This window comes from Macaca thibetana, chromosome 6 (assembly GCF_024542745.1).
Source record: "Macaca thibetana thibetana isolate TM-01 chromosome 6, ASM2454274v1, whole genome shotgun sequence".
In the NCBI taxonomy this organism is placed as follows: Eukaryota; Metazoa; Chordata; class Mammalia; order Primates; family Cercopithecidae; genus Macaca; species Macaca thibetana.
The window spans coordinates 54,708,291-54,733,100 of NC_065583.1; the positions used below are offsets into that span (position 1 = coordinate 54,708,291).

The 24,810-nt window shown below is 42.5% G+C and overlaps 1 protein-coding gene across 4 annotated transcripts in view; it reads left to right on the forward strand.

The window, feature by feature from the left end:
* MARCHF3 (membrane associated ring-CH-type finger 3) overlaps positions 1 to 24,810 on the forward strand; it is a 177,217-nt gene that overhangs the window by 148,878 nt on the left and 3,529 nt on the right. For all 4 annotated transcript variants that reach the window (XM_050795763.1, XM_050795762.1, XM_050795764.1 and 1 more), the window contains one exon: positions 17,333 to 17,542. In XM_050795763.1, coding sequence (XP_050651720.1) covers positions 17,333 to 17,542 — 210 coding nt within the window. The remainder of the gene's footprint in view (positions 1 to 17,332; positions 17,543 to 24,810) is intronic.

A 24,810-nucleotide genomic window follows, 5' to 3' on the forward strand; every position in this document is an offset into this window, starting at 1 on the left:
CCTGGTTGAGCCGAAGGGAAACAGAAATTGCAGAAGCCCTGGTGCAGATTTCAGAAGCAGAGTTACAGAATACGCATAATGCTCCCTGCTGGGGGCTCCTGCCAGCCCTCCACAAGCATCTTCAGTTTTAGGTGTCGACAACTGACTTTTAACTCCAAAGAAAGAATACATAGTTTTAAATGAATAATGTGTGAAATATTGTGAACAATACATGATTATAGCTAATCCCTCACACCGCCTAATGATCAGTTGTAAACAACTGAGCAGAGAGAAGTATCTTCAGTTAGGCACAGGGAGATCAGTGGTTGTTTATTCACTGAATGAGACCTGCTATGCCTGTTTGTGCAAATAATTTTACTTTCCAGAATAGGCACAGATTTTGATTCCAGTCCAGTGGCATTAATTCATGTGAGTCCATCTATGTTTATCAAGATGTTCACACCCTGGAGTTTTCTTCTTCTTAAATTTTGTTTACCCATTTCTGAGGCAAAGGAAAAATATTACATGCAATATTCTTTGCAATCTAGTTTTATAGAATTAGGGGGATAGATTTACACTGTGATGGATATGTGAGAAGGAAGTTATGTTGTGCTTGTATACACTTTATATAATCATCTTATTTCAATGTCTCAGGTATCCTTCTCATAGCAGATATTATCCTATTCTATAGATAAGGAAGCTGCAACTCAGACCTAAGTCACTCTTCATTGATCTTAAATACTTTCAGCCTCAGGACTAGTAAGCGGAGAAGGCAAAAGAATAATCCAGGTGGTCCAGGCACGGTGGCTCACCCCTGTTATCCCAGCACTTTGGAAGTCTGAGGCGGGTGGATCACCTGAGGTCAGAAGTTTGAGACCAGTCTGACCAATATGATGAAACCCCGTCTCTACCGAAAACACAAAAGTTAGCTGGGCGTGGTGGTGTGTGCCTGTTATCCCAGGTATTTGAGATGCTAAGGCAGGAGAATCACTTGAAAACAGGAGGCTGAGGTTGCAGTGAGCCAAGATCATGCCATTGCACTCCAGCCTGGGCAACAGAGTGAGACTCCATCTCAAAAAAAAAAAAAAAATTAAAGAAGAATCCAGGTCTGTCTCCAAAGCCCACATTCTTTCCACCACACCTGGTGTCCTAGTCCATTCTGGCTACTATAACGAAATACCATAAACTGAGTGGTATAGAAACAACAGAAATGTATTTCTCACAGTCCTGGAGGCTGGAAGTCCGAGGTCAGGGTGCCGACATAGTTGGGTTCTATTGAGGGTCCTCTTCCTTGGTTGCAGACTGCCAACTTCTGACTATGTCCTCATGTGGTAGATGGGAAGAGCTAGTTCTCTGGAGTCTCTTTTGTAAGGGCACAACTGTCAGTCATGGGTGCTCCATCCTCCTGACCTGATCACCTCCCAAAGGCCCCACTTCCTAATACCATCACCTTGAGGGTTAGGATTTCAATGTATGAATTTTGGGAGACACAAACATTCAGACCATTGCACCTGGCTTCCCTCCTGCCTCTGAAGTACTTTCTTTCATTTGCTCATTGGTATGAACCTATGCACACACAGAGCTGAGGGATTCTTTGCCAATACCCAGCCTTTCCAAGAAACTAGATGTGCTTCAGAAGGGAGAAGATGGAAAAAAAAATTATGAGTAAAGCCCTTGTTTCCTCTTGACACCAGATTTGTCTATTAAGTCAGAGAGTTAGCAGGGAGGGAAGGCTGAAAAGGTGGAGCACAGAGGATTTTTAGGGCAGTGAAACCAGTCTGCACTATAATAGTGGATTCATGTCATTATACGTTTATCAAAACCCATAGAATGTTCAACACAAGAGTTAGCTCTAATGTAAGCTATGAACTTTGGTGACGATGTGTCAAGGTAGGTTCATTGCTAGTGACACGTGTACCACTCTGGTGTGGGCTGCTGACAGTAGAGGGGACTGTGGGGGCAGGGGGAGACAGGGATATATGAGAACCCTCTGTACTTTCCATTCAATTTTTCTGTGAACCAAAAACTGCTCTGAAAAATAAAGTCTGTTTTAAAAAACACCCTGAGCTGTGCCAGATCAAGTGCTGGAAGAGTAGAGTGGCACTTCTTTCCTGTGCCTCTTTGTACTCTAGTTGGAAAGCAAAGCTTTTGGCTACAGCACCCTATCAGAAGCCAGAAAAATCATTCTTCATTTCCAAGTGACTTTACATAGCCTTTCTTTTTTTCTTCTCATTTAGTTACTCTTCCTCTGCGTCTGAGTCTTCATTTTACCGAGTCATTATGTCACCAATTCCTTAGGAGGAATCTTTTAACCCAAAATTATCAGAAACCTTTCCCTCTTTTCACGAATGGTTGTGAAGGTTAATCAGTCCTCATGTGGCTGTACACACTTGTGAGACAAAGTTATTTAAAAACTACCATCAAGATAATTCAGATTGGTAAACCTTATTTTGCAACCCATAAAGGAAAACATTGATGTTTCTCTTCAATTATTTGTGGCTTTCCCTCAATTCTTTGCTTCACTTTTTTTGACAGGTGCAGCAGATTTGGGGGAAGATAAGAAAAGACCCCTGTCAGGTCTTCAGGCTTTGCCTTCCTCCTCATTCTTCACGGAATGTGTGTTTCTGTGGCGTGCCTCATCACTGCCCGCCTCCTTTCTTGAAGAGATAGGAACCCTGTGAGATTGTTTGGGATAAAACGGTTTCTTTGCAACCCATTATTACAGAGTTAGAGGGATAGATTTACACTGTGATGGATATATGAGAAGAAAGTTATGTTGTGCTTGTATAACACGAAAGAGAAAAAATATGCTTTTGAAGCTTTTAGTATGGAATACTAAAAAAAAAAAAAAAAAAAGTTTAATTCTTAGATGTGCCACTTACGAAGATGTATAAAGATCTGTTTGTGAAGATTGAGGTCAGATTACAAGAAAAAAATGAAATGTTTTCTACTCATTATTTCATCATTGCTTCACCTCTAGCTATGCTATTATAAATAGAAAGTTGGAATAAGTAGTGAGGTTCAAAGTCTTTTAGGGCTCTGAGGGAAAATGGCTAATATAGCTTATATGAAATGCTGGCACGTAGGAGCAGCAGGAAAGTTGTAAAATAGAATTTATAGGCATTTAAGGACTTATATCTGGGAAGAGTCAGTAAAGCAGAAATTGGGAGATGAAGGGAAAATATGCACCATCCTAGAAAATAAGGTGGCCCTTCCTCACAATTCCCCACTTCCAAAGGCTTTCCTCTTTGCATTATATAGCTGGTAGGTGATGGGAGAATAGGCATGAGAGATGGAGGTAATAAATGGCTCCAATATTTTTCTAAACACTGATTTATCTGCTAAAAATCTATGACTTTAATGTTGAATTCATTTATCAAAATATACCTACTTCAGCTCTTTCTAAGACATGCCTTATATGTATCTGAAAAATCACTCTATTAGATGAAGATGTGGCAAGATAAAGGAAATACCTACATAAGGGAATGTATGCAAGATGGAGGGTTTCTTTAGAGAAATCTATAGGATACTTCAGATTTTCCTTAACTAAAGGGTCTTCCAGTCTCAGCTTTATCGAGATATAAAAATTCACATACCGTACAATTCACCATTTAAAGTGTACAATTTCATGGTATTTTGTATTTTCACGGTTGTATAGTCATCACCACAGTTGATTTCAGAACATTTTCATCACCCAAAAAGAAACCTCATACACTGCAGCCTTCACTCTCCAGCCGTCCCTTCTATGTCCCCCACCCCCAGCCTAGGCAGCCACTAATCTATCTTCAGTCTCTATGGATTTGCGTGTTCTGGACATTTCCTATGAATGGAATCCTACAGTATGTGGACCTTTGTGGTTGACTTCCTTCACTTAACATAATGTTTACAAGGTCCAGTCTCAGATTTTATAGAAAAGGTATACCTTCCTTGCTATATTTTTTATTTCTGATTTTATTTTCCTCAACATCCTGGTTACCTTAATATACTCCTCCTACTACTATTACTAGTAATTATTTCCTGAGGCCTTACCCTGTGCACTGTTCTGGGTGCTCTAATGGTCTCCTATTTGTGGATATAAATGAGGAAGCTCACCCAGAGGTGTCAATGGTTCCTTCCCCTCTTAAACTTTGGCTTTCTCCCTATCACTGTTCATCTTTTACTTTCTTCTTTTATGGATATCATTTGCACATTGAACTTTTTATGTTATCTGAATTTTTGCCATTCTTGCTCAGTAAGAGCCCTCTCCTTCCTTTAAGCCCATTAATTTAATTTGGATGCTTTCTTGATTCTGCTGTCCTGTGTTATCTAAAACTATACAGTTAATTTTTTAATCTCACATTTTGCACCCAAGGTTGATTTTTTTATTTTTATTTGAGGAATAAGGAGAAGGTCAGGGTCTAAGGATAAATGATGATTCTCAGAAGGCAACCATGTCTGTATTCTTAAATTTCTTGGCCAGGTGCAGTGGCTCACGCCTGTAATCCCAGCACTTCGGGAGGCTGAGGCAGGCAGATCACCTGAGGTTGGGAGTTCGAGACCAACCTGACCAACCTGGAGAAACCCCGTCTTTACTAAAAATACAAAATTAGCCGGGCATGGTGGTGCATGCCTGTAATCCCAGCTACTCGGGAGGCTGAGGCAGGAGAATCGCTTGAACCTGGGGGGCAGAGGTTGCGTTGAGCCGAGATTGCACCATTGCGCACTCCAGTCCAGGCAACAAAAGCGAAACTCAAAAAAAAAAAAAATTCTCAAACTTCAGAAATTCGATTGAACCAAGGATTGTCTCAAGGTAGTTTAGGGAAATGCTCCAGAATAGTGCCTCTTACCCTTTCCTGTATCTCAGATATGTGTGAGAATCTGATAAAAGCTTGAACCATCTCCCCCAAAATATACACACATCCATTGTCCAAATACAGGTTCAAAGGGATTTTGATTCACAGATTTTCTGAAGGCCTATACCCTAAGTCGAGTACCCCTAACATAGAAAGGTAATTATGTAAACTATAAAACAGAGATTTTTCTAAAAGTGTCTCTTGCACTCTTAAAATGCCTTAAGTATGAAAAGTCAGAGAAGGTCTCAACACTTCACTGCATTTTCCCTCTTCCATGAGAAGACCATAGTGTACTTCTGTGGGTACCATGACAGTGGATATGATTTGTTAGTCTTAAAGGGAGAGCTGGTGATTCAGTTATACACATATACAGACACTGGGCTAGTTATTAACTTGGGTTCCTTAATGGTTGGCTTGGTACTGCCATAGGGACACCTAGGGGTTGCATGTCTCAGGATCACTCAAGCTAAAACTGTATATGTGTTTCCCAGTTGGAGTAGAGCTTTCCCACAGACCGCAACTCTATTCATCCAGCTGGTTTCCTTCCTGCCCTTCTATAAATGCCAGTCCCTGATGTCATGAATCATGTCATTTGAGCTGTTGCCCCTTACCCCTTAAGAATGTCTTTTCTGAAGACAAGTCTGTTTTATAGCAAAGTGATCTGCAAACATTAAACATAATCAAAGGAAGTAAGGCCAGCAAAATAGAGACCATTGCCGTCTGCTCAGATAACACAGCGAGGTGTCTTCACCTGGTAATCTGGTATTCTGGGCCCCATACCCAGTGAAAGATATCCAAAATGTCCAGGGGAGTGGTAAGCACAGATGACTGGACAGAAAGTGAGAGATATGAGGATGCTACTAATCTAGATGTGAGGATGCTACTGAGGGGCATGTCTGAAATCTTGAAAATCATGAACAGCTTAGACAATGTGAACAGGGAGTGCCTCGCACATTCCAAATTACTTAAATGGTGGTGGGCTCCCTTTGAAATTCAAAGACAGAGTTTAGAACGAAAATGAGGAGATTTTTCTTCTAATCTCCTCCATCGTGGTGCATGAACTTAAGCCACTGCCTCAAGTGGAGCCTTGAGTGATTCCTATTCCATTAGTTGCTAGGATGTATCTAATGTCAGCCAAGTCAGCCAGGCCCTCCTAAATATGTAGGCCCCTTTTAGGCAGCAAAACATTGGACTACAGGGACTGCAAATCCAATAGTTCCTCTGTTTTCATGGTCCTTCTATTTAGAAGAAATTTCCCCTTTTTCAAAGTGTTCCCATTCTTGCTTACTTTGGAAGCATGTGGTGACATTGTCTGCTCTGTCATCTATTTTACATGTGCATTGTATTTCCTTGAAATCCCTCCACCATACTCTGCTTGGATAGTTTTCTTACTCACATTCTCACTACACCTGAAGGACACAGATATGTAAGTGTAGTACCATTTTGAAAACCTGGTTTTGAATGTTATTTCTTCTTCTCTATTCCTTCAAACATCCATATTATCAAAATAGAAATTTATTGTTCATATTCCTGTTATTTATCATATTCTCATCTTTTGTCTAGTGCTGCAGCGGGAGCTCTTATTTGGTACACTGTCCTGGTACAGTGTATCCCATGATCATGTACTTCTGCTGGAAGTAATTATTCAAATGTTCAGAAACCCAGACTCCAACAGCAGTCTGACAGAGTGGTCATTAAACAACAGTAACCTTCCAGTCTGGAGGCCAGTGAGAATTAAAATGAAGCACGATCAGGGGAATGAGAGCTATTTGTGTTTATAAAAGACTATACAGGGCCAGCCACAGTGGCTCACACCTGTAATCCCAGCACTTTGGGAGGCCAAGGCAGGTGGATCACTTGAAGTCAGGAATTCAAGAACAGCCTGGCCAACATGGCAAAACCCCATCTCTACTAAAAGTACAAAAATTACCCGGGCGTGGTGGTGCATGTGTGTAATCTCAGATACTCAGGAGGCTGAGGCACGAGAATAGCTTGAACCTGGGAGGTGGAGGTTGCAGTGAGCCAAGATTGTGCCACTGCACTCCAGCCTGGGTGACAGAGTGAGACTCCATCTCAAAAAAAGAAAAACCACACAGTATGAATTTATTGTTCCCAAAATAAATAATATCCACTTTTGGTACTATGCATTTTATCAATTTCTTCTTAAAACTTCTGTTTCCTTACTCTCCATTCTATCTTGGTTATCTCATGTTTCTTGCTTTACATGATCAGATATGCCACATAATTCTGAAGTATCTTCTCATATTTCAGATAAGCAATCTCCATTTGGCTGTTGATCACTCCTATGCTGTAATGATCTAAAATAATTAGAGAGAGATTATTTTTATTTTGTGTATGTCTGAAGTTACAAGTGAATATATAAAATTATTTGCCATCTAATCCTGTTGTGCCACTGATTTAATCTTTGGAAAAATAAACCATTGGTGTGAGTGTGTGTAGCATTGTTTAAATAATGTCAGAGCCAAATTATAATGTCCCAGGCATAAGCATAGTATTTATGGAGCATTATAGCCCATTAATTGGCTTATTGGCCTAAGTCCTCCAGGGAGCATCACAAATCTCTAAGGTGTCCTTGAATATGACTTTATGCTTCAGCCAGATCACAGCCGTGAGTGCCAAAGTAACTGCTATGCACATGTGTGTGGCAAAAATTACTGTGTTTAATGGGAAGAGTCCAAGCAAATGGTCTTATATATGCATTTCAGTTATATTCATTTGATGTCTACCCAAAGTGATCCTCTGGCTTAGAAGGATTTGTGTATTTCTTCAGCTAATATTTATCAAGCACAAATCAGATATTTAAGAAATAGGAATGTAGCTGTGGACAGGCCAGAAGAATCTCATGTACTAACAGAGCTTCCCTGCTAGGGAGGAAGGAACAGAATTAACAAGTAAATAAATAAACAAGATTGTCTCTGGTAGTGGTGGTAAAAGTGATAAAGGAATAATCGAGGCTTTGTGGCAAAGAAGAACTGGGGTGAGGGTTTGTGTGTGCTGGTTTGTGAAGGCCCATCTGAAGAGGTGTCATTCAAGCAAAGGTACAGCTGATAAGAAGGAACCTGCCATGGGTAAAGGAGTTCCAGGCAGAGGAATGGCCACTGTAAAGGCTCTGAGGTAGGAGCTAGTCTGGTGTTTCTGAGGCAGAAAGAAACACTGCAGGAGAGCATTGCATGAGAGCACAGAGGAGCTAGGCACCAGGTGCTTAAACTTTTCTGGACCCTTCGGCAATGTGTTGAAGTGCATGGATCCCTTCTCAGAATCATGTTCTTAATTGCATAAGATAAAATACACAGGAATGCAAAGGAAGCCATTTACACTAAAATACGGGTATCAAAATATGTAAAAGACACAGTTGTAATATAAAATGTAAATGATGCTTTAGCATGTTTTGTAGCAGATCTAATAACTAACATTAAAATAATGCTATTTCAAGATATCTGCAACAATTGTAATGTGATACGAAATATGCATATTTCTATTTCTACCAGTGACAAAGTCGCAGGTACTGCTGATGCCACCTAGATTTTCTGCATCGCTCAGTGGAATGTTCTATTTCAATTAGAGTTTGTGAAAATAAAGACGTGATTCTTATTTCCCATTCAAAACCATAGATCCTGTGAATCCTGTCTGTGGATAGGACTCCAGGGTACAAACACCTGGGCTAAACTACGCAGGGCTCTGTAGGCCATGGTGAGGTGTTAGGTAAGGGTGATGGGGAGCCATTGGGAAATTTTAAACTAGACAAGTGTCATGATTTACTGCTTTATAGAAACTGGATTCTAGGATAACAGGAGTGGAAGGGTGAGAAAGTAAGGAGACTATTACATGGTACCATCTTTTAGGTAAAAAATGAGGAGGGTTTGGAAGGGAATAGTGGTGACCAGGGAGAGCAATGCAAACATACTCAAGATGTATTCTGGAAGAATTGACAGCATTTGCTGATAGACTGGATATAGGGGGAAGGGGAATGAAGAAAGGGAGAAATAAGGATGGGACTGAGGTTGTTTATGAGAGCCACCAGGTGTTGGTGTTCCCACATGCTGGTATGGGCCACCCTGAGAGAGGAATCTGTTTGTGGGGGAGTTGGAATGGTGGATGGTGAATCTCATGTTCTGCGGTGGATCTTGTAAAGCTTGTCACGTTCGCTGCACAAATGGAGACACATCAAGTAAGCAGCTGGGCACACAAACTTGAAGCCTAGAAAAGGATTGGCCTGAAATCCTTTAGTTAAGCCTGATGTTTTGAACTAAAATGAGACCTTAAGAGTTCTATAGCATTGCTCTGACAACAGGAGAGGCTGCTTCACCACTCCATCAAAGCCACCGCATCCTTACTCTGTTGAGGTAGACTCCCATTTTTGACTCCACAACAGAGCTAAAGAACTTCATAAAGCTCATAAAGCCACACAGCATTTGGGGGAACCAGAATGTGGGGCAACTGGAAGTGGTGTCCTGTCCCCTGCCTCCGAGCCCATATCTTATCCCCAGCAAGGTGCTGCTGCTTGAACTTTATCCGTTGCAGGAGGGAACAAAAATTGGGATCAAGATTTTATATAGTGTGAAAGTAAGTGAAAAGAAAGAATTGAAAGAGCATTAGGCTAGAGGTTTCAAATACTGGCTCCTCACCATGTAACCTTGAACAAGGAACTTAACCTCACTGAGCCTTCATATCCTAATCCAAAATGGGAACAATAACAACACCTGGTGTTACCAAATTCAGTACAAATATCTGGTACATCATAGGCACTCAGTACATATTTTTGGTTGAATTGGAGTTGTATAACTTTTAAGAGGACATGTGGTATGTACACTTCTCAATTATTTCAAGGTAGGTTTCTTCTAGGAAAAAAAAAAAATATATATATATATATATATAGTAATTGTGACTAAAACAGCACAAGGGATCTTGAATAATTTATTGGGTTTCTCATACGACTTCATGACCTATGGAAAAATAGATGTTCCATGGTTACTTACATCTTAGGAAAAAAAGCTTGCATCGAAACTACAGGTTTTTCATCTTGTAGCAACAAAACAGTGAATAGATATTTCTCTTGGAAACCTAAGAAGAGCAATATGTAAGAAATGCTATCTCTAGTCTAGAAGGCTAAAAGCAATTAACTGGACAATTTGATGTTTATATGCCAACAAAGTTTCTTCTTTCCAATCAGTTTAACTAGTCTAACTAATACTGTAAGATCATTTCTGGTCAGGCCTAGTAGCATCTCAGATGTTTGTTCATTCATTTTTCTTTTTTTAATCAAGACTTATTTTTTAAATCAAGATTTTTTTTAAATCAATACTCTTGTTGCCCAGGCTGGAGTGCAATGGAGCAATCTCAGCTCACTGCAACCTCCGCCTCCTGGGTTCAAGCAATTCTCCTGCCTCAATCTCCCAAGTAGCTGGGATTACAGGCATGTACCACCATATCTGGTTCATTTTGTATTTTTAGTAGAGATGGGGTTTTACCATGTTGGTTAGACTGGTCTCAAACTCCTGACCTCAGGCAATCCACCTGCCTCAGCCTCCCAAAATGCTGGGATTACAGGCATAAACCACCACACCCGGCCTATTCATTCATTTTTGTTAAACATCTCCTATGTTCCAGTGCTGTTCTTAGAACAAGGCATATTAAAATAAACAAAATTGAAGTGGGTAGCAATACATGGGCAACCAAATAGACAACTAAAGAAATAGCATCGTTTCGGAGAGCGTTCTGTGCTCTTGAAAATATAGCTGAGTAATATTCACAGGTACTGGGAGTGTTTTCCATGAGAAGGTGCCGTTTGAGCTGAGACCTAAATAACGAGAAGCTGAAAAAGAATATGCACAAAGGCTGAAAATGAAGGGAGAGATAGCAGGAGACATGGGAACGGGTAGGAAGGGATGAAGTCAGGGCTTATAGCACCAGGTAGACAGTTTGGATTTTATTATGACCATTGGAGAGTTTTGAGCAAGGAAGCAACCTAATTTGATTTATATTTCTAGAAGCTCACCCTGACTGTTGTTTTGGGACTGGACAGTAGGGTGGCCAGAGTGGAAGCAGGGAGGCTATTGCCTCCCAAGTAGGAGATGGTGACCTAGCCTGGGATGTCAGTAGTGGGGCAGAGAGAAGCAGCCAGATTCCAGGTATATGTTGTAGGCAGTAGCAATAGGACTTACCATGTCCTGGGCAAGTCCCTTAGCCCAGGAGGAAAGACACAGAATGGAACAGGATGACTAAGCGACGGGGGTGGATGGTCATTTACTGATATGGAGGAGACTTAGGGGAAAGGAGTTACGAGGTACGTGCTAATCAGGAGTTCTGTTTTGGACAGATTAAGTTTGAGTTGTCTATTAGTCATCTAAGCAGAGATGTTGACTGGGTCATTGAATGTGCATGTCTAGAGGTTTGGAGAGAGGCCAAGGCATGAGCAAATACTCTGTAAAGTTCTCCTTTGAGATGCATTGTTACAAGCCTGGTTTGATGGATATCTGAAGCATGCATCTCCTAAGGTCCCCTGGAGTCAGAATTTCCTTCTGTGCGTCTTCAGCTGTCCTGGAAACTCATTGACAGACTGTGGAGTTCAGGGATTTAAAACACTAGTAGGAGTTTGTTTTTATTCTCTACTTTGTTTCAAGTTAACTGTAAAGCATGATTTTCAACTTTCATCTTGAATTTTAAATCATGCAAGAGACCTATCACTTACCTTCTGATCATTACACTGCCGCCCTCACATTCCGGCTCCCCAGATAAGCGAGAATTTAGTGTAGAATGTGTTGGGCTTGCAGAATAAGACCCATCTCAAGAAAGGCAAGGTTAATAACTCTGCCAAGTGTCAGCTTAACAGGAGACTCGGGCAGATAAACCCAAGTGAGTAAACATTGTGAGACCATGCCTTCTCTTTTTTTTCTTCCAGCTCCATAAATTTATTATGGTTTCCTTTCTATCAATTTCTTTCATTCTTGTGGTGGTTTCTCATTAAGGAGATTCATGGGGAAGGTTGTAATCGATCAGAGCTATTAGCCACCAGAGTGTAATCTGGTTCTAGTACAAACTGACCTGCACAGTGTCCTGTCTACCTTTGGGATTTAAGCTGATAAACTCAGAGCCTGGGAGGCAGAGTCTAAAGTTCTATAACACAGAACCTCCAGCACCCCCTCTTCCCCACCAACCAGTAGGGGATTTAACATATTGACACTGTAATTAAATCCAAATCCACACTTAACCCACCTTGAAAGTAGCCACTGGTACCTGGCTTACCTTAGATGTACATTCACAGCCAGTGAATGATGCTGTGGCAAGGTAGTAGAGTGCTGCTTTAGTCCCCTCTTCTGTCTCAGGCCCTTCAGTGTTGATTATGATGGGGCTTTCTGGTTTATTTGTTGTACTTATTTCCAAGAAGTGATCAACCTCATGGTTCAGAAACAAGTTAAATGATTAGAATGAGATTTCTACAGAAAAATAGGCAGCTGCTGGGCCTTTCAACAGCATGATCTCTGTACTGCATGTTTTTGATAGAACCAGAGAACAAGATGCCAGAAGGGTGCCCTTGGCTGCCCACAGAACCCCTGGCAGCCGTATGGGTGGGTCCACCAGGAGAAAAATGCCACAAAAATTACTAGTCTCAATCATTGACCTTGCCTTTTAAAATATAGTTAACCACCAAGTATAAGCCAAGGACTAAGACCAAACTTAAGACCCTTCAAGAACGGCATTTGAGCTGCAAAAGCTGTCCACAAGTGGGCAGGATAAGTTAATTGGTATCTTACACCAGAGGAACTTCGGTAAGTAAATATTCCTTCTTGTACTGATAAGTACAGTTAAGGTGTAACCTTTTTCCTCCCCTTCCATCCAGCTACTTCCTGAGCCCATGCTTTACTAAGAACTATGATATAGAATAGTTAGGGGCACAGTCTTTGGAGCTAGACTTCATGAACCAAAGCCACGACCAATCTTGTGTAAGTTATTTAAATTCTCTGTGTCTCATTTTCCCTATCTATAAAATGGCAATGATAATGATTCTAAGATTATTGAGGAGTAAATGAATTATTAGATGTAGCATATAAGATAGTACTTGGCATATAGTAGGGGCTGAAGAAACATAAGCTCTTCTCATTCATTTAGCATGAGGTGCCTGCTATGAGGCAGGCCCTGTGCTAGACACCAGTGATATAAAGGTAAATTTGAATAGGAAGACAGACACACGAACAAGCCTGCCTTCTGCCTCTTCCTGTTCTTTATTAATGCTCAGGAGACGAGGATACTACTACAGAACAGGTATAATAGTCAATGTATATACCCCATAACTGATAAGAAAGGTAGAAGGTATAAGAGCCAAAAATGTAATAGAATAATAATCGAGGAGGTCAACCCCTTGTCTATTATGAATTAGGTCACAATGCATGATAATGTAGCTGAGATTAAACACCCGGAAATTAGACCTCATCGTGGTTTGGCAAAAGAATTGACACAGACCAGAACAAGAGCCTAAGAAAATTTTCTAAAAGTACCATGATCACATCCTGGCCAGCCAACTAAACATTCAGTTACCAGATGTACCCAATAAAACAGCAGGACTTAAATATGTCCCACCTAGCTGAAAAGTTAAAAAACCTTGCACACACAAGCATACACACACAAATGCCATTTGGTACAAAAAGAAAATGTTACTAGGAAAACAAGGAAGAGACATGTGAGGTTCTTCCTCACATGTCTTTAAATCTCACCTCTGATACCCACTTGCTATCTCTCCTTAGGTGAGTTATTAAACTTTCTCCTCCCTGGTGTTTATATCTATGGACTGGGGATACTGTTATCACCTACTACATAGGACTGTTGTGAGGACTCAGTGAGATATTGCATAATAAACTCCAAGCTGTAGCACTGAGCCTGCCCCAGCCTTCTCTCAGTAATAGCTGTTTTGCTGTTTTAGTTTGCTGTTCGCTAGCTAGACATCTACCTCCCCTGACAGCCTTGTCTGTCCCTCTCTCTCACTCTGTGTGTGTCTGTCTCTCTCCCTGTTTTGTACACAAGTAATATATACACATATATTTATACAAGGAATCCATGTTCATTTTACAAAAACAAGAAAATAATGTACAAAAAAAATTTTAAACCACTCACAGTGCCACCACCAAGAATAGCTATTATTTTGCTAGGTGTCCCCCTGTTCTTTATGTGAATACACTATGTGTGTGTAAATGTAAATGTCTGTCTCTGTGTAAATATGTCTTACATATATAGGATCATACTATACATTCTGTCCACTAGAATTTTTTCCTGCTCAGCAATATGTCATGCCAGTAAATATAAAATGTACATTAGCATTTGAAATTGCTATTAATATATAGTATTCTATGTTAAGTAAATTCCATAATTTATTTAGACAATTCCATATTGCTAGAAACATAAACTGTAATCAAATTTTTATCTGTTATAAACTTTGCTTATATTAATATTCTATGTTGATTTATGGATATATCTGAATACTTAGTGGCTCTTACCATAGCCAAGGGTAGTTTTCTCTTTTCCTCAATGAGGATGGATGATTGCTACTGATCTTGCTCACAAACCTGCCTTTGTATAATAGATAACATTTGGAGCTCTGCAGAAGATACATAATTTAACATAATAGTACCATGTAAAGTACTCCATACCTAAATACAACCAGCAGCAAACAACACAAAGAGTAAGCTGAACTCCCCAAAACTAGAGTTAACAAGGTGCAGAATTCATCTTATTGGGTGATCATGGGCACATAAATACGGAAGATCAAAGAACAATTAGAAAACAGGAAACTGGGAACAAGCAATTATAATCTCTAGTTTGTCTTTGCACATTTATTTTGCATCAGGCAGAGATAAACATTGATTCATAATTACCTCCTCCCCTCCTTCCATATCTAAGTCATTTCATTGGGTAATGTCAAGGGCCACATAAATAAGTAAAGTACTGAATTAGTTTTAATAAAATGCATCCAGAATTCCCAAGCCAAAGAAAGGAAGGGAAGTCTTAGCTAATGAGGTCAGCATTTCTGTGTACATAGGTAGCATAGGTCTTCAGGGCCTACTGTTCCAAAATGGAGGTACAGAGAAGAGTACACCAGATGTCTATCTGCTTCCAGGGAAAACCCAAACCATGAGGAGAATTGGGTTGGTTTGCTATAATTTGGTCACCATTGTTTAAGAATCTGGATGTCTGAATGTCTTGCAATTTTAATTTTTGAATATTCACTAACATCTAAATAAGAGTAGAGATCTCGATCCTCTTCTCAGTTCAGCTTCTCAATCACCTGGCACCAACATTTAACTTTACTGAGCCTCTGTAAAATTAAGATACAATAATGCCCTATTTCTACTCTCCACTTGATAGTGATATTCCCAGTACTTAGGCAAGAACATGTTAATTAATAAGAGCTCTTTGAACTTCTTTGAAGCTGCTGAGATGTCTGAGGTGGCATGACAACACATGCAGGATTAATAATATCATTTGCACTTATTTTGGTATTTACATTAAATATTTATAATACAGTATTTAAATTCACAGACAAGTCAGCTCCCCATTATCTATGTTTTAATACTTATTTCTGTCCACTTTTGAGGTGAAACTGACTGTATTCACCATCTCAGCCCATGTTTAAGGTGGATTGTCTCTGAAATGTGGAATATTGGGGATTCATGCAAACATTTGAGGAAGGGCACCTCCCAGAAAACTTTCTTTGGTGCCTTTTACCACCTGCCTCTTTTACTCAGTCATTGGGGTTTTGCCAGGTCTTACACTGCTCTTTCCTCAACTTGTTTCCCTCTGTGCAGCTTTTCTATTTTGTCCTTCCATCCTGGAGCATGGCCTTCCCCTCCCTCTCCTGTCAGCCCCACCCACTCTTGTCTCACCCATCATGGCCCTTCCCTTCCTCCCAGTGGTTTTGTAGGATTTGCTGCCCTGGCCGCTTGGGCTGTCTCCTCGGTGGCCAGTGCTCCTGTTTGGCAAGCCAGATGTGTGGCACTGCTGGGCACACATCAGCAGACAGTCAATGCTAGGTCCCTGTTTGTTGGTAGGGACGAAATGGAAGACAGAGTGTGCTAGTGTCTCTCCTCATCGTCTGTGTTTGACCCCACTCCTTCTCTGGACAACTTGGACTCTGTCGTTACTACATGGAACAGTGAGATGGGAATGTCAAATTATCTGTAGAGTGTTTCAATGCTAATCTGAAGAAAAGCTATTAGGCCTCATTACCCATGTGAATTGACACCAGTATGTAAGCACTGAATTAAATATATTGTTGAATGGATTTTGGAAAGCATTATAGCAAGCATTAAGCAGGTACCCAAATGGGAGGACAGCCATCCTATTTTCCTAACTGTAGAAATTATCTTTAGTCTTTCAACAAGCATGAGGTTTTCCCCATCCTTTTGGGGATTGGTTCAGTCAAGATGGTAGCATAATCAAGATGTCAGAGATGTTCCTAAGTGAGGAGGTTCAGAATCCAAAAGCCAAGAGAGGGCATTAATGAGTTCATGGCATCAGGTGAGTCTTATTCTATGTTGGCTCTCCCCAAGACCATCTTCAGACTCAGTTATTCACTAAAAGGACTCACAGGACTCAGAAAAAAACTGTTATACTCATGGTTATGGTTTATTACAGCAAAGGGATACAGATTAAAAGCAGAAAAGGGTGAAGGTGCATGGGGCGAAGTCCAGGATAAACAAGACACAGGCTTCCAGGTGTCCTTTCCTAGTGGAGTCAAACAAATATGCTTAATTTTTCCAGCAATGATTTGTGACAACATGTGCGAAGTATTTGCCAATCTGGGAAGCTCACCTGAGCCTTAGTATTCAGGATTTTGACTGGGATCAGTCACACAGACATGCAATATCTGCATGACTGACCTCAGCTACTCAAACTCCAGCCTCCCAGGGCAAAAAGAGGTGTTCACCATAAATCACATTGTTGACATAAAGTATCTGATCATACTAGTATTGTGGCCCAAGGCCTCTGGCATGCAAAATAGTCTTATGAGGCAAACTATTACTAGGACTCAAAGCTCATCTCTCAGGAGCTGGTCAAGAGCCAGTCCTAAAAATAGGCCTGTCTTGGGAATGTGCAGGGGTTGAGCAACCCAACCCTTTCCTGCACACATTCCCAGGGTCAAGACACTGGAAGGCTTTGGACACATGACTGAGCTTATCCTACCTCAGCTGTTACCTTCCAACAGTAACATTATCTCTTCCTTCCACATGGGATCATTGTGATTCAGAATAGTAACGACTATTTTCACAAAAAGTAGGTCATCTACAGCAAGGAGACTATAAATTATTATTGTTATTTGTATCATATCATTATTATTCAGGGGGTGGGGCATAGGAATGAGCCCTGAACGCTTCCTTGTTATCTCATAACAAGACAGAAATGCCTTTTCCCAAGGTTCTGAAGGCAAAGATAACTTCAGAGCAGCATTTCTCCACTCCACACTGGCATTTAACCTTCTCCCTTGCTCTTCTCTGTCTCCCTTTACCTGGCAGTGGCTGAGAAATCCTGGCCCCCAGCATGAGAAGCGGACTCTGTTTGGCGACATGGTGTGCTTCTTGTTTATAACTCCCCTGGCCACCATCTCGGGCTGGCTGTGCCTGCGGGGCGCCGTGGACCACCTGCACTTTAGTAGTCGGCTAGAAGCCGTCGGGCTGATTGCACTCACTGTCGCACTCTTCACTATTTACCTCTTTTGGACACTAGTAAGTATGGGCCGTGGCTGGGGTTCAGGCCATTTGGAGCTGGCACCCTCACCGCTGGCACAGGCCTTTCTTCTTGTCTGTAACACACTCACCTGCCTGGTAGAAAGCAGACCTTCAGATGCTGGCGGGAGCGTGAGATTTGGTTTATGACTATGTGTGTGTGTGCCTTTGTGTGTGTGTCTGTGATGCTAAGGCAGATCACATAAAGAAAAAGCTCAGCTTCTGGGTGTCCATCAGTCAGAGACACAGACACACCTTGGACGTTTCCCTCCTCTAGTACTCTAGGACTCCATCTGTTACGAGGCATGGCATTTTCTTTCTCTTGTTTATATTTCTCACTTTTGCTGGGATTGTAGTATATTATGAATGATGTACTTGGCCGCTGTTGCTGTCACTGCCTGCACAGACCATGAATCCTCCCTGCTGGTTATTTTCTTCTTACGTCCTGACACAGCCTAAAGTCTTTGTTGGACGTGGAGGCGCACTTTGCCTGATGATTATTCTGTGTGTTGGGATATTGACTCTGCTGCCCATAAAAGCACTAATTTATCTAGCTGAGAAGCTGCCACCAAAGAAAGACCATTTCCCAATAAGTGTTCTCGCTGTATATGAGGAAGAATTTTTAAATATCCCTCTTTACATCCTTTTAACTTTTAACTTCATGCAGTAGGTTGATTGCTTGAGTACTAGTTGACAGCACCCACAAAATGCAACATTTGATCTCTCTCTTTATGCTTACCTCTGGGAGCTGTAGGGAAGGACATCACTGTCTCCTAGAATATTTTCAGAAGCTAGGCCCCCTGCTTCCTGGCATTACTCTCCTGTGCCTGCTCATTTCTAATCTGAGCACGTTCCATTGTTATTCAATATGTATTTCCTGTCTAAAATGTACCATTCCCATATCCCATAGCACAGTGTCAGCATGTGGAAGCTGCTTCTAGCATACACTTCCTCCCTTTCTCTGTCTCCCAGACCCTGTTCCTCCAGCTGCCACTCCCAAGACCCTATTCATTTCCCTCTTCTTCATCATATGGCTCTTCCAGCTCTGCGCCTCCCCTCCAGTGAGAGTGTTCAAACAGTAAGGAGATACATTTCAGTTTCAGTAAAGAGGGAGTGTTCTAATGCTAAGAACTTACCTGAGTCTTATGGTTGATTTAGACATTCTGTTCCCAGGCTAATGAAGCCCCAAGCAAAACTATTATTGCCTCCTTTAGAAGTCTACACTTCGGCCAGGCGCAGTGGCTCATGCCTATAATCCCAGCATTTTGGGAGGCTGAGGTGGGAGGATCACTTGAGGTCAGAAGTTTGAGACCAGCCTGGCCAACATGGGGAAACCCTGTCTCTACTAAAAATATAAAAATTAGCCGGGCATGGTGGTGCATGTCTGTAATATCAGCTATTTGGGAGGCTGAGGCAGGAGAATTGCTTGAACCCAGAAGGCAGAGGTTGCAGTGAGCCGAGATCATGCCACTGTACTCCAGCCTTGGCGACAGAGTGAGACTTCACCTCAAAAAAAAAAAAAAAAAAAATAGTCTATGCTTCCAAAGTACGTCCTGGTTCATTTTTAATCAGGCAATGAAGCTGTTCCAGAAGCTTCCATTGTGATGGGAGGAGGGTTAGAAATAAGAAATGAAGGAGTCTAAGCAGCACCATCTAACTCTTGGTCCACAGCACCACTCTGGGAAAGTCATCTGACCTCTGTGAGGCTCAGTGTCCTCATCTGTCAAGTGGAAATACTGGTAATGCCCATCCTGCCAAATTCCCCTGGTGTTATGAGATTTAAGTCAACGTGTATATGGGAAAGTACTTTGGAGAATAATATAAGTTCTTGCCATGTTTAGAGGTTTTCTAGTCTACAATTTTTTTAGAAGAGTGCCTATGATGAAGGATGGATGAAGTGAACTTAAATGCTGGGCTTTCAAAACCAATGTAAGGCCTTTCTGAAATCCTGCTTTGCGAAGCATACACTTATCTAACAAGAAAGAAACAGGGTGATAGGTGGCTGGAAAGGAAGGAAGAAAGAAAGAAAAGAAAGAAGGTTATCTTGAGAAAAAATGGATGTGACCTTGTTTCATCTCCCATCCCAGGTGAAAGAAAGGTTTGGGTGGAAAAGGTACCTAGACTAGGCTCCTTCAGGAAAATGGTAACATACTTCATTCCAGAAATATTTCTCACGGGCGGTGCTAGGCATGCATTTAGAATCCAAGGGCCCTGTGTTTAAACCCAAGATTTAGCATCCTAATAACAGTGTAAATTCAAATAGGATACTTAACCTCTCTGTTCATCCTTCCTCTTATACAAAAAAAAAAAATACAGGAAATAATTGATAACCACTGAGTCAATGGGTTATTGCAAAGACTGAGATAACGTCTGAGAACATACGTGCAAGCACCTAGCAGAGTGTTGGCCCCAGGCTCCTTCCTGCGGCTTCCCTGCTCTGCCAGCTTCCACCCTCCCCCTGCCTTTATAGAATGCAAAGTTAGGGCAGGGAAAGAAGGCATCTCTCCCCTTTGACTGGTGTGAAAAACGTGCTGTGGAGTCAGCTCAGCAATAGGTTACTGAACATAGAATAACTCCATCCCAGATAAATACTGTACTGACCAGCCCTGGCAAGAGCCGTAATTCAGAAGCTGACAGCACTTGGAAACTGCCCTGCAGCAGAAACCCATTGTAAACAAGCTGTCAAGCTTAAGGAGAATATGCTGTGAAAATGTCTTAGATAAACAAACACGGTGTCAGTCCAAGCCTGGGTCCTCAGAGGAGCCGTTCCTGGAAGGGCCTCCCTGGTACTGTGAAGAAGGACAAGCGCTCATGCTGCACGCCTCAGAGTGCCTTGGAGTTTCTCGCAGGCACACATGGCGATGCGGGTCCAGCGCTGACACACCCTCAGGGAGTCCCACCTTCTGGAACCTGCTGTGTTCCAGGAGCACACCTGGGCCCCAGGAGGCCAGGGCCTTGGCCAGCTCCACCCTAAGAGCTCAGGTAGAGGTGTCCCAGAAACATCACTATCCATGTCACAAGTGATTTGAAGCCCGTGGACAGACACAAAGACAGCTGGCTGAGAACTGAGTCCACATTAAATATGAAGAAATTGTCGGTAATGGACTTGGTATTAGCCCCAGTTTGGAGTTTGGAGGAGAATTGAGGCACCGTGTATAGGAAGTCTTTCCACTCACTACATCACTGGTACAACCAGTGTCCAGCACAGAAGGGAATGAATGAGCAACCGGGTTCCTCAAAGGCTGATTCCTGGTCCCATGATTTGATTGTTTAAATTCTTCTTATAAAAGGGGAACCGCCAATGGAATGCTGTCCCAACAAGGCTCACTGTGGGGCTGCTTTAGACACATCCCCCACAAGGCCTACGAGCAGCCTGAGGGTATTCAGCGGTATTTCCCCATGACCAATTCACTCCTATACTCCTTTCCCCAGTGCAGTGAGAGATAGATAGGTGAGCTGGGCACATTGCTGCGGAGGCCGTTTGCCAAGGCCTCGTCCCATTGATATCCCTATATCCCTAAGTCACACCATCACTTCCAGAGAGAAAGGGCAAAATCAAAATATGTAATCAGATATCCCAAAGCCTTCTGTGGCTTTTTTTTGTTTTTTTTTTTTTTTTTTTTTTGAGAGGGAGTTTTGCTCTTGTTGCCCAGGCTGCAGCGCAGTGGTGTGATCTCGGCTCACCGCAACCTCCACCTCCCGAGTTCCAGCGATTATCCTGCCACAGCTTCCCGAGTAGCTGGGATTACAGGCATAGACCACCACACCCAGCTAATTTTGTATTTTTAGTAGAGACAGGGTTTCTCCATGTTGGTCAGGCTGGTCTTGAACTCCTGACCTCAGTTGATCCGTGCGCCTCGGCCTCCCAAAGTGCTGGAATTACAGGCGTGAGCCATGCGCCTGGCCACCTGCTGTGACTTTATAGCACACCTTTGCCCCAGCCACAGTCACCTCCCTTATGGGAAGAGTAGATGCTAACATTTTCTAACCCTTCTCCTAATATTCATGTGATCACAGCTCTTTGTATAGCAGACTTGCCCATGATAGGAGGTTAGTTAGATGAATAAACTAAGAAACTTCAGGAAGCCCATCCCATAAGGATTAGTATTTTTAGAATAGTGGCTCTATACTCTCTTCCTCCTCTCTCCTAAACTCAAAACTTTAAGAAATATCTAAGTGGGCCGGGCGCGGTGGCTCAAGCCTGTAATCCCAGCACTTTGGGAGGCCGAGACGGGCGGATCACGAGGTCAGGAGATCGAGACCATCCTGGCTAACATGGTGAAACCCCGTCTCTACTGAAAATACAAAAAACTAGCCGGGCGAGGTGGCGGGCGCCTGTAGTCCCAGCTACTCGGGAGGCTGAGGCAGGAGAATGGCGTAAACCCGGGAGGCGGAGCTTGCAGTGAGCCGAGATCCGGCCACTGCACTCCAGCCTGGGCGACAGAGCGAGACTCCGTCTCAAAAAAAAAAAAAAAAAAAAGAAATATCTAAGTGAAATTCCTGACATTATTGTTTTAGCATCTTTTTATTTTATGTTTTCTTTTTCCTCACTGCCTTATTCTTCTTCTAAACTAGACCTCCTTTCTTTCCAATTATATTGCATTGCAGGGATGCAGTGTCTTGGAGCATCTAGAGAAGTAGCATTAACCCAGGGCAATGCAAACCTGTGGTCTCCTTGGCGTTGTGCTCAACTGCCTTTATTTTCCCTGACAAAGAAGCGTCTTCTTATGATGCTGGCTTTTTATTGATTGAATTTGCCTGCAGACTGTGGTGATTAACCACAATTAAAATAGATTAATGTATAATAAGATCTCATCTGTTTGTCTACACAAGTGGGCTGAATTTTTAAATTTCCTGGCCAAAGAACCAGGAGACCTGCTAAGTTGTTGACTCCCCGTGTTCCTTGAAGCAGTGCGTCTCAGGCTTGAATGCACATGCGGATCACCTGGGGATCTTGTTAAAATGCACTCTCTAATTCCTTAGGTCTGGGTGGGGCCTGAAATTCTGATATTCTAACAAGCTCCCAGGTGATGCAGCCTGCTGCTGGTCCAGGACCACGCTGAGAGCAGAGCCTTAAAGAAAATAGCCCAATCCCTCTCTGTCTCTCTTTTTCTTCTTCTTCTTTTTTTTTTTTTTCTGTTATCCTGTATCTAAAGGGTGTCACAAAATTCTTTCTTATATTTAAGACACACAAAATAACAGCCCAAGAACACTAAAATGTATGCTCTGTGCCCTGTGCTAGGTGTTTTATATGCATTACATCAAGTATCATTATTCACACCTTACAAACAAGGAAACTGAAGCTTGTTGACAGCAAATAACTTCCCCAAGTCATGCAACCACTAAGTAGAGGATGCAGATTCCAGGCCCATGTGCCTGGCTCTGGAGCCTGCGGCCTGCACTCATAGCTACTTCTCCAATTACTAATGCCAGTGTGCACAGCTCTCAGCATCATGGAAAAGGGGACTCTTTATTTGAAATCCAGCTTTCCTGTAATGTTCACAGATTCCAGACTTCTTATATTGCCAGAGTTCCTTATTAGTATAATACTTGTCTGCATTCCACCTCTTTCCTGCCGTTGGCCCTGAACAGCTGGCTTCCCAGCCTGCCTCTCCTACATTCGTGAGTGACACCAAGCAGCAGCAGGACAGAATAGATACAAGAGAATCAAGCTTGAAAAAAAACCCAAAATGATCCACTTTGGCATGTTTAGGGACTTTTGAAGAAAAGCACATCTGTGTGAGTTTAAAAGCGTATATTTTCATACTCAACTCTCTCTGGCACTCAGCCCATGACATCTGCTTTCTAGCCTCAGAAATTTGAATAAGTGGCCTTGAATTTCATGACCCTGCCGTGAAGACTAAAAAGCCCATTCTGATCAAGGGCCTGCACTTTCATCTACTTCCAGAAACTCGAGCCCAAGTCATCAGGCCAGCCTATTTTCTGACCACCACAGACCTTTAGTGGGATCAACACAACCCATCCACTCCCAGATAATTAAACAGCCCAGACCTGATTTGTCACTCCAAGCTCATGAGCTCCTTCCTTTCCAGCACTTACCTACACATCAGACTCTGAATTTCTTGGACAGTCCATCAATGTGTTTTTTTTTTTTTTTTTTTTTTTTTTTTTTTTGAGACGGAGTCTCGCTCTGTCGCCCAGGCTAGAGTGCAGTGGCCGGATCTCAGCTCACTGCAAGCTCCGCCTCCCGGGTTTACGCCATTCTCCTGCCTCAGCCTCCCGAGTAGCTGGGACTACAGGCGCCCGCCACCTCGCCCGGCTAGTTTTTTTGTATTTTTTTAGTAGAGACGGGGTTTCACTGTGTTAGCCAGGATGGTCTCGATCTCCTGACCTCGTGATCCGCCCGTCTCGGCCTCCCAAAGTGCTGGGATTACAGGCTTGAGCCACCGCGCCCAGCCTAATGTTTTATGCCGGCCTTCTCCAAAACAGACTACAGGTTTAAGCATCTCATTCCAATGTATGTACATAAAAAGTGAGCACCTCGGCCAGGCACGGTGGTTCACACCTGTAATCCCAGCACTTTGGGAGGCCGAGGTGGGTGGATCACCTGAGGTCAGGAGTTCGAGACCAGCCTGACCAACATGATGAAACCCCGTCTCCACTAAAAATACAAAAATTTGCCAGGCATGGTGGCGCATGCCTGTAATCTCAGCTTCTCAGGAGGCTAAGGCACAAGAATCACTTGAACCTGTGAGGCGGAGGTCGCAGTGAGCTGAGATCATGTCACCGCACTCGAGCCTGGGTGACAGAGCAAGACTCCATCTAAGAAAAAGAAAAAAGGAGAGGCTTAAGTTTGAAGCAGTGTTGCAATCAGAAAATATAGGATGCTTATTCACTCATTCATTTACTCAGCAAACTCTTTTGAGCAACTTCCTAAGTGCCAGGCACTGTAACAGGTGCTGGGCATGCAAAGATGAACATAACACAACCCCTGCTCTCAAGATGCTTCTAGTGCAGGGGGAGAGAAAAACATGCACAGTGCTGTTCAGGACACTCAGTGCCATGTGGGTAAGCCTGAGGCACAGTGGGCACCCAAGGGAGTCATGCCTCACCCCCTCAAGAAGATTTATTAGGGGAGTTAGTGCCCATGCTGCAATTTCCTTACTTGAAGCTGTAGAATGCTAGAGCTGGATGCAATCGGGAATCACCCATTGGGGCCATCAAGCTGTTGTGCAGGTTGTCCACAAGACAGTACAAAGGGTGTCCTTCATATCATAGTATGAATGGGATCCTTTGAGTTATGCAGA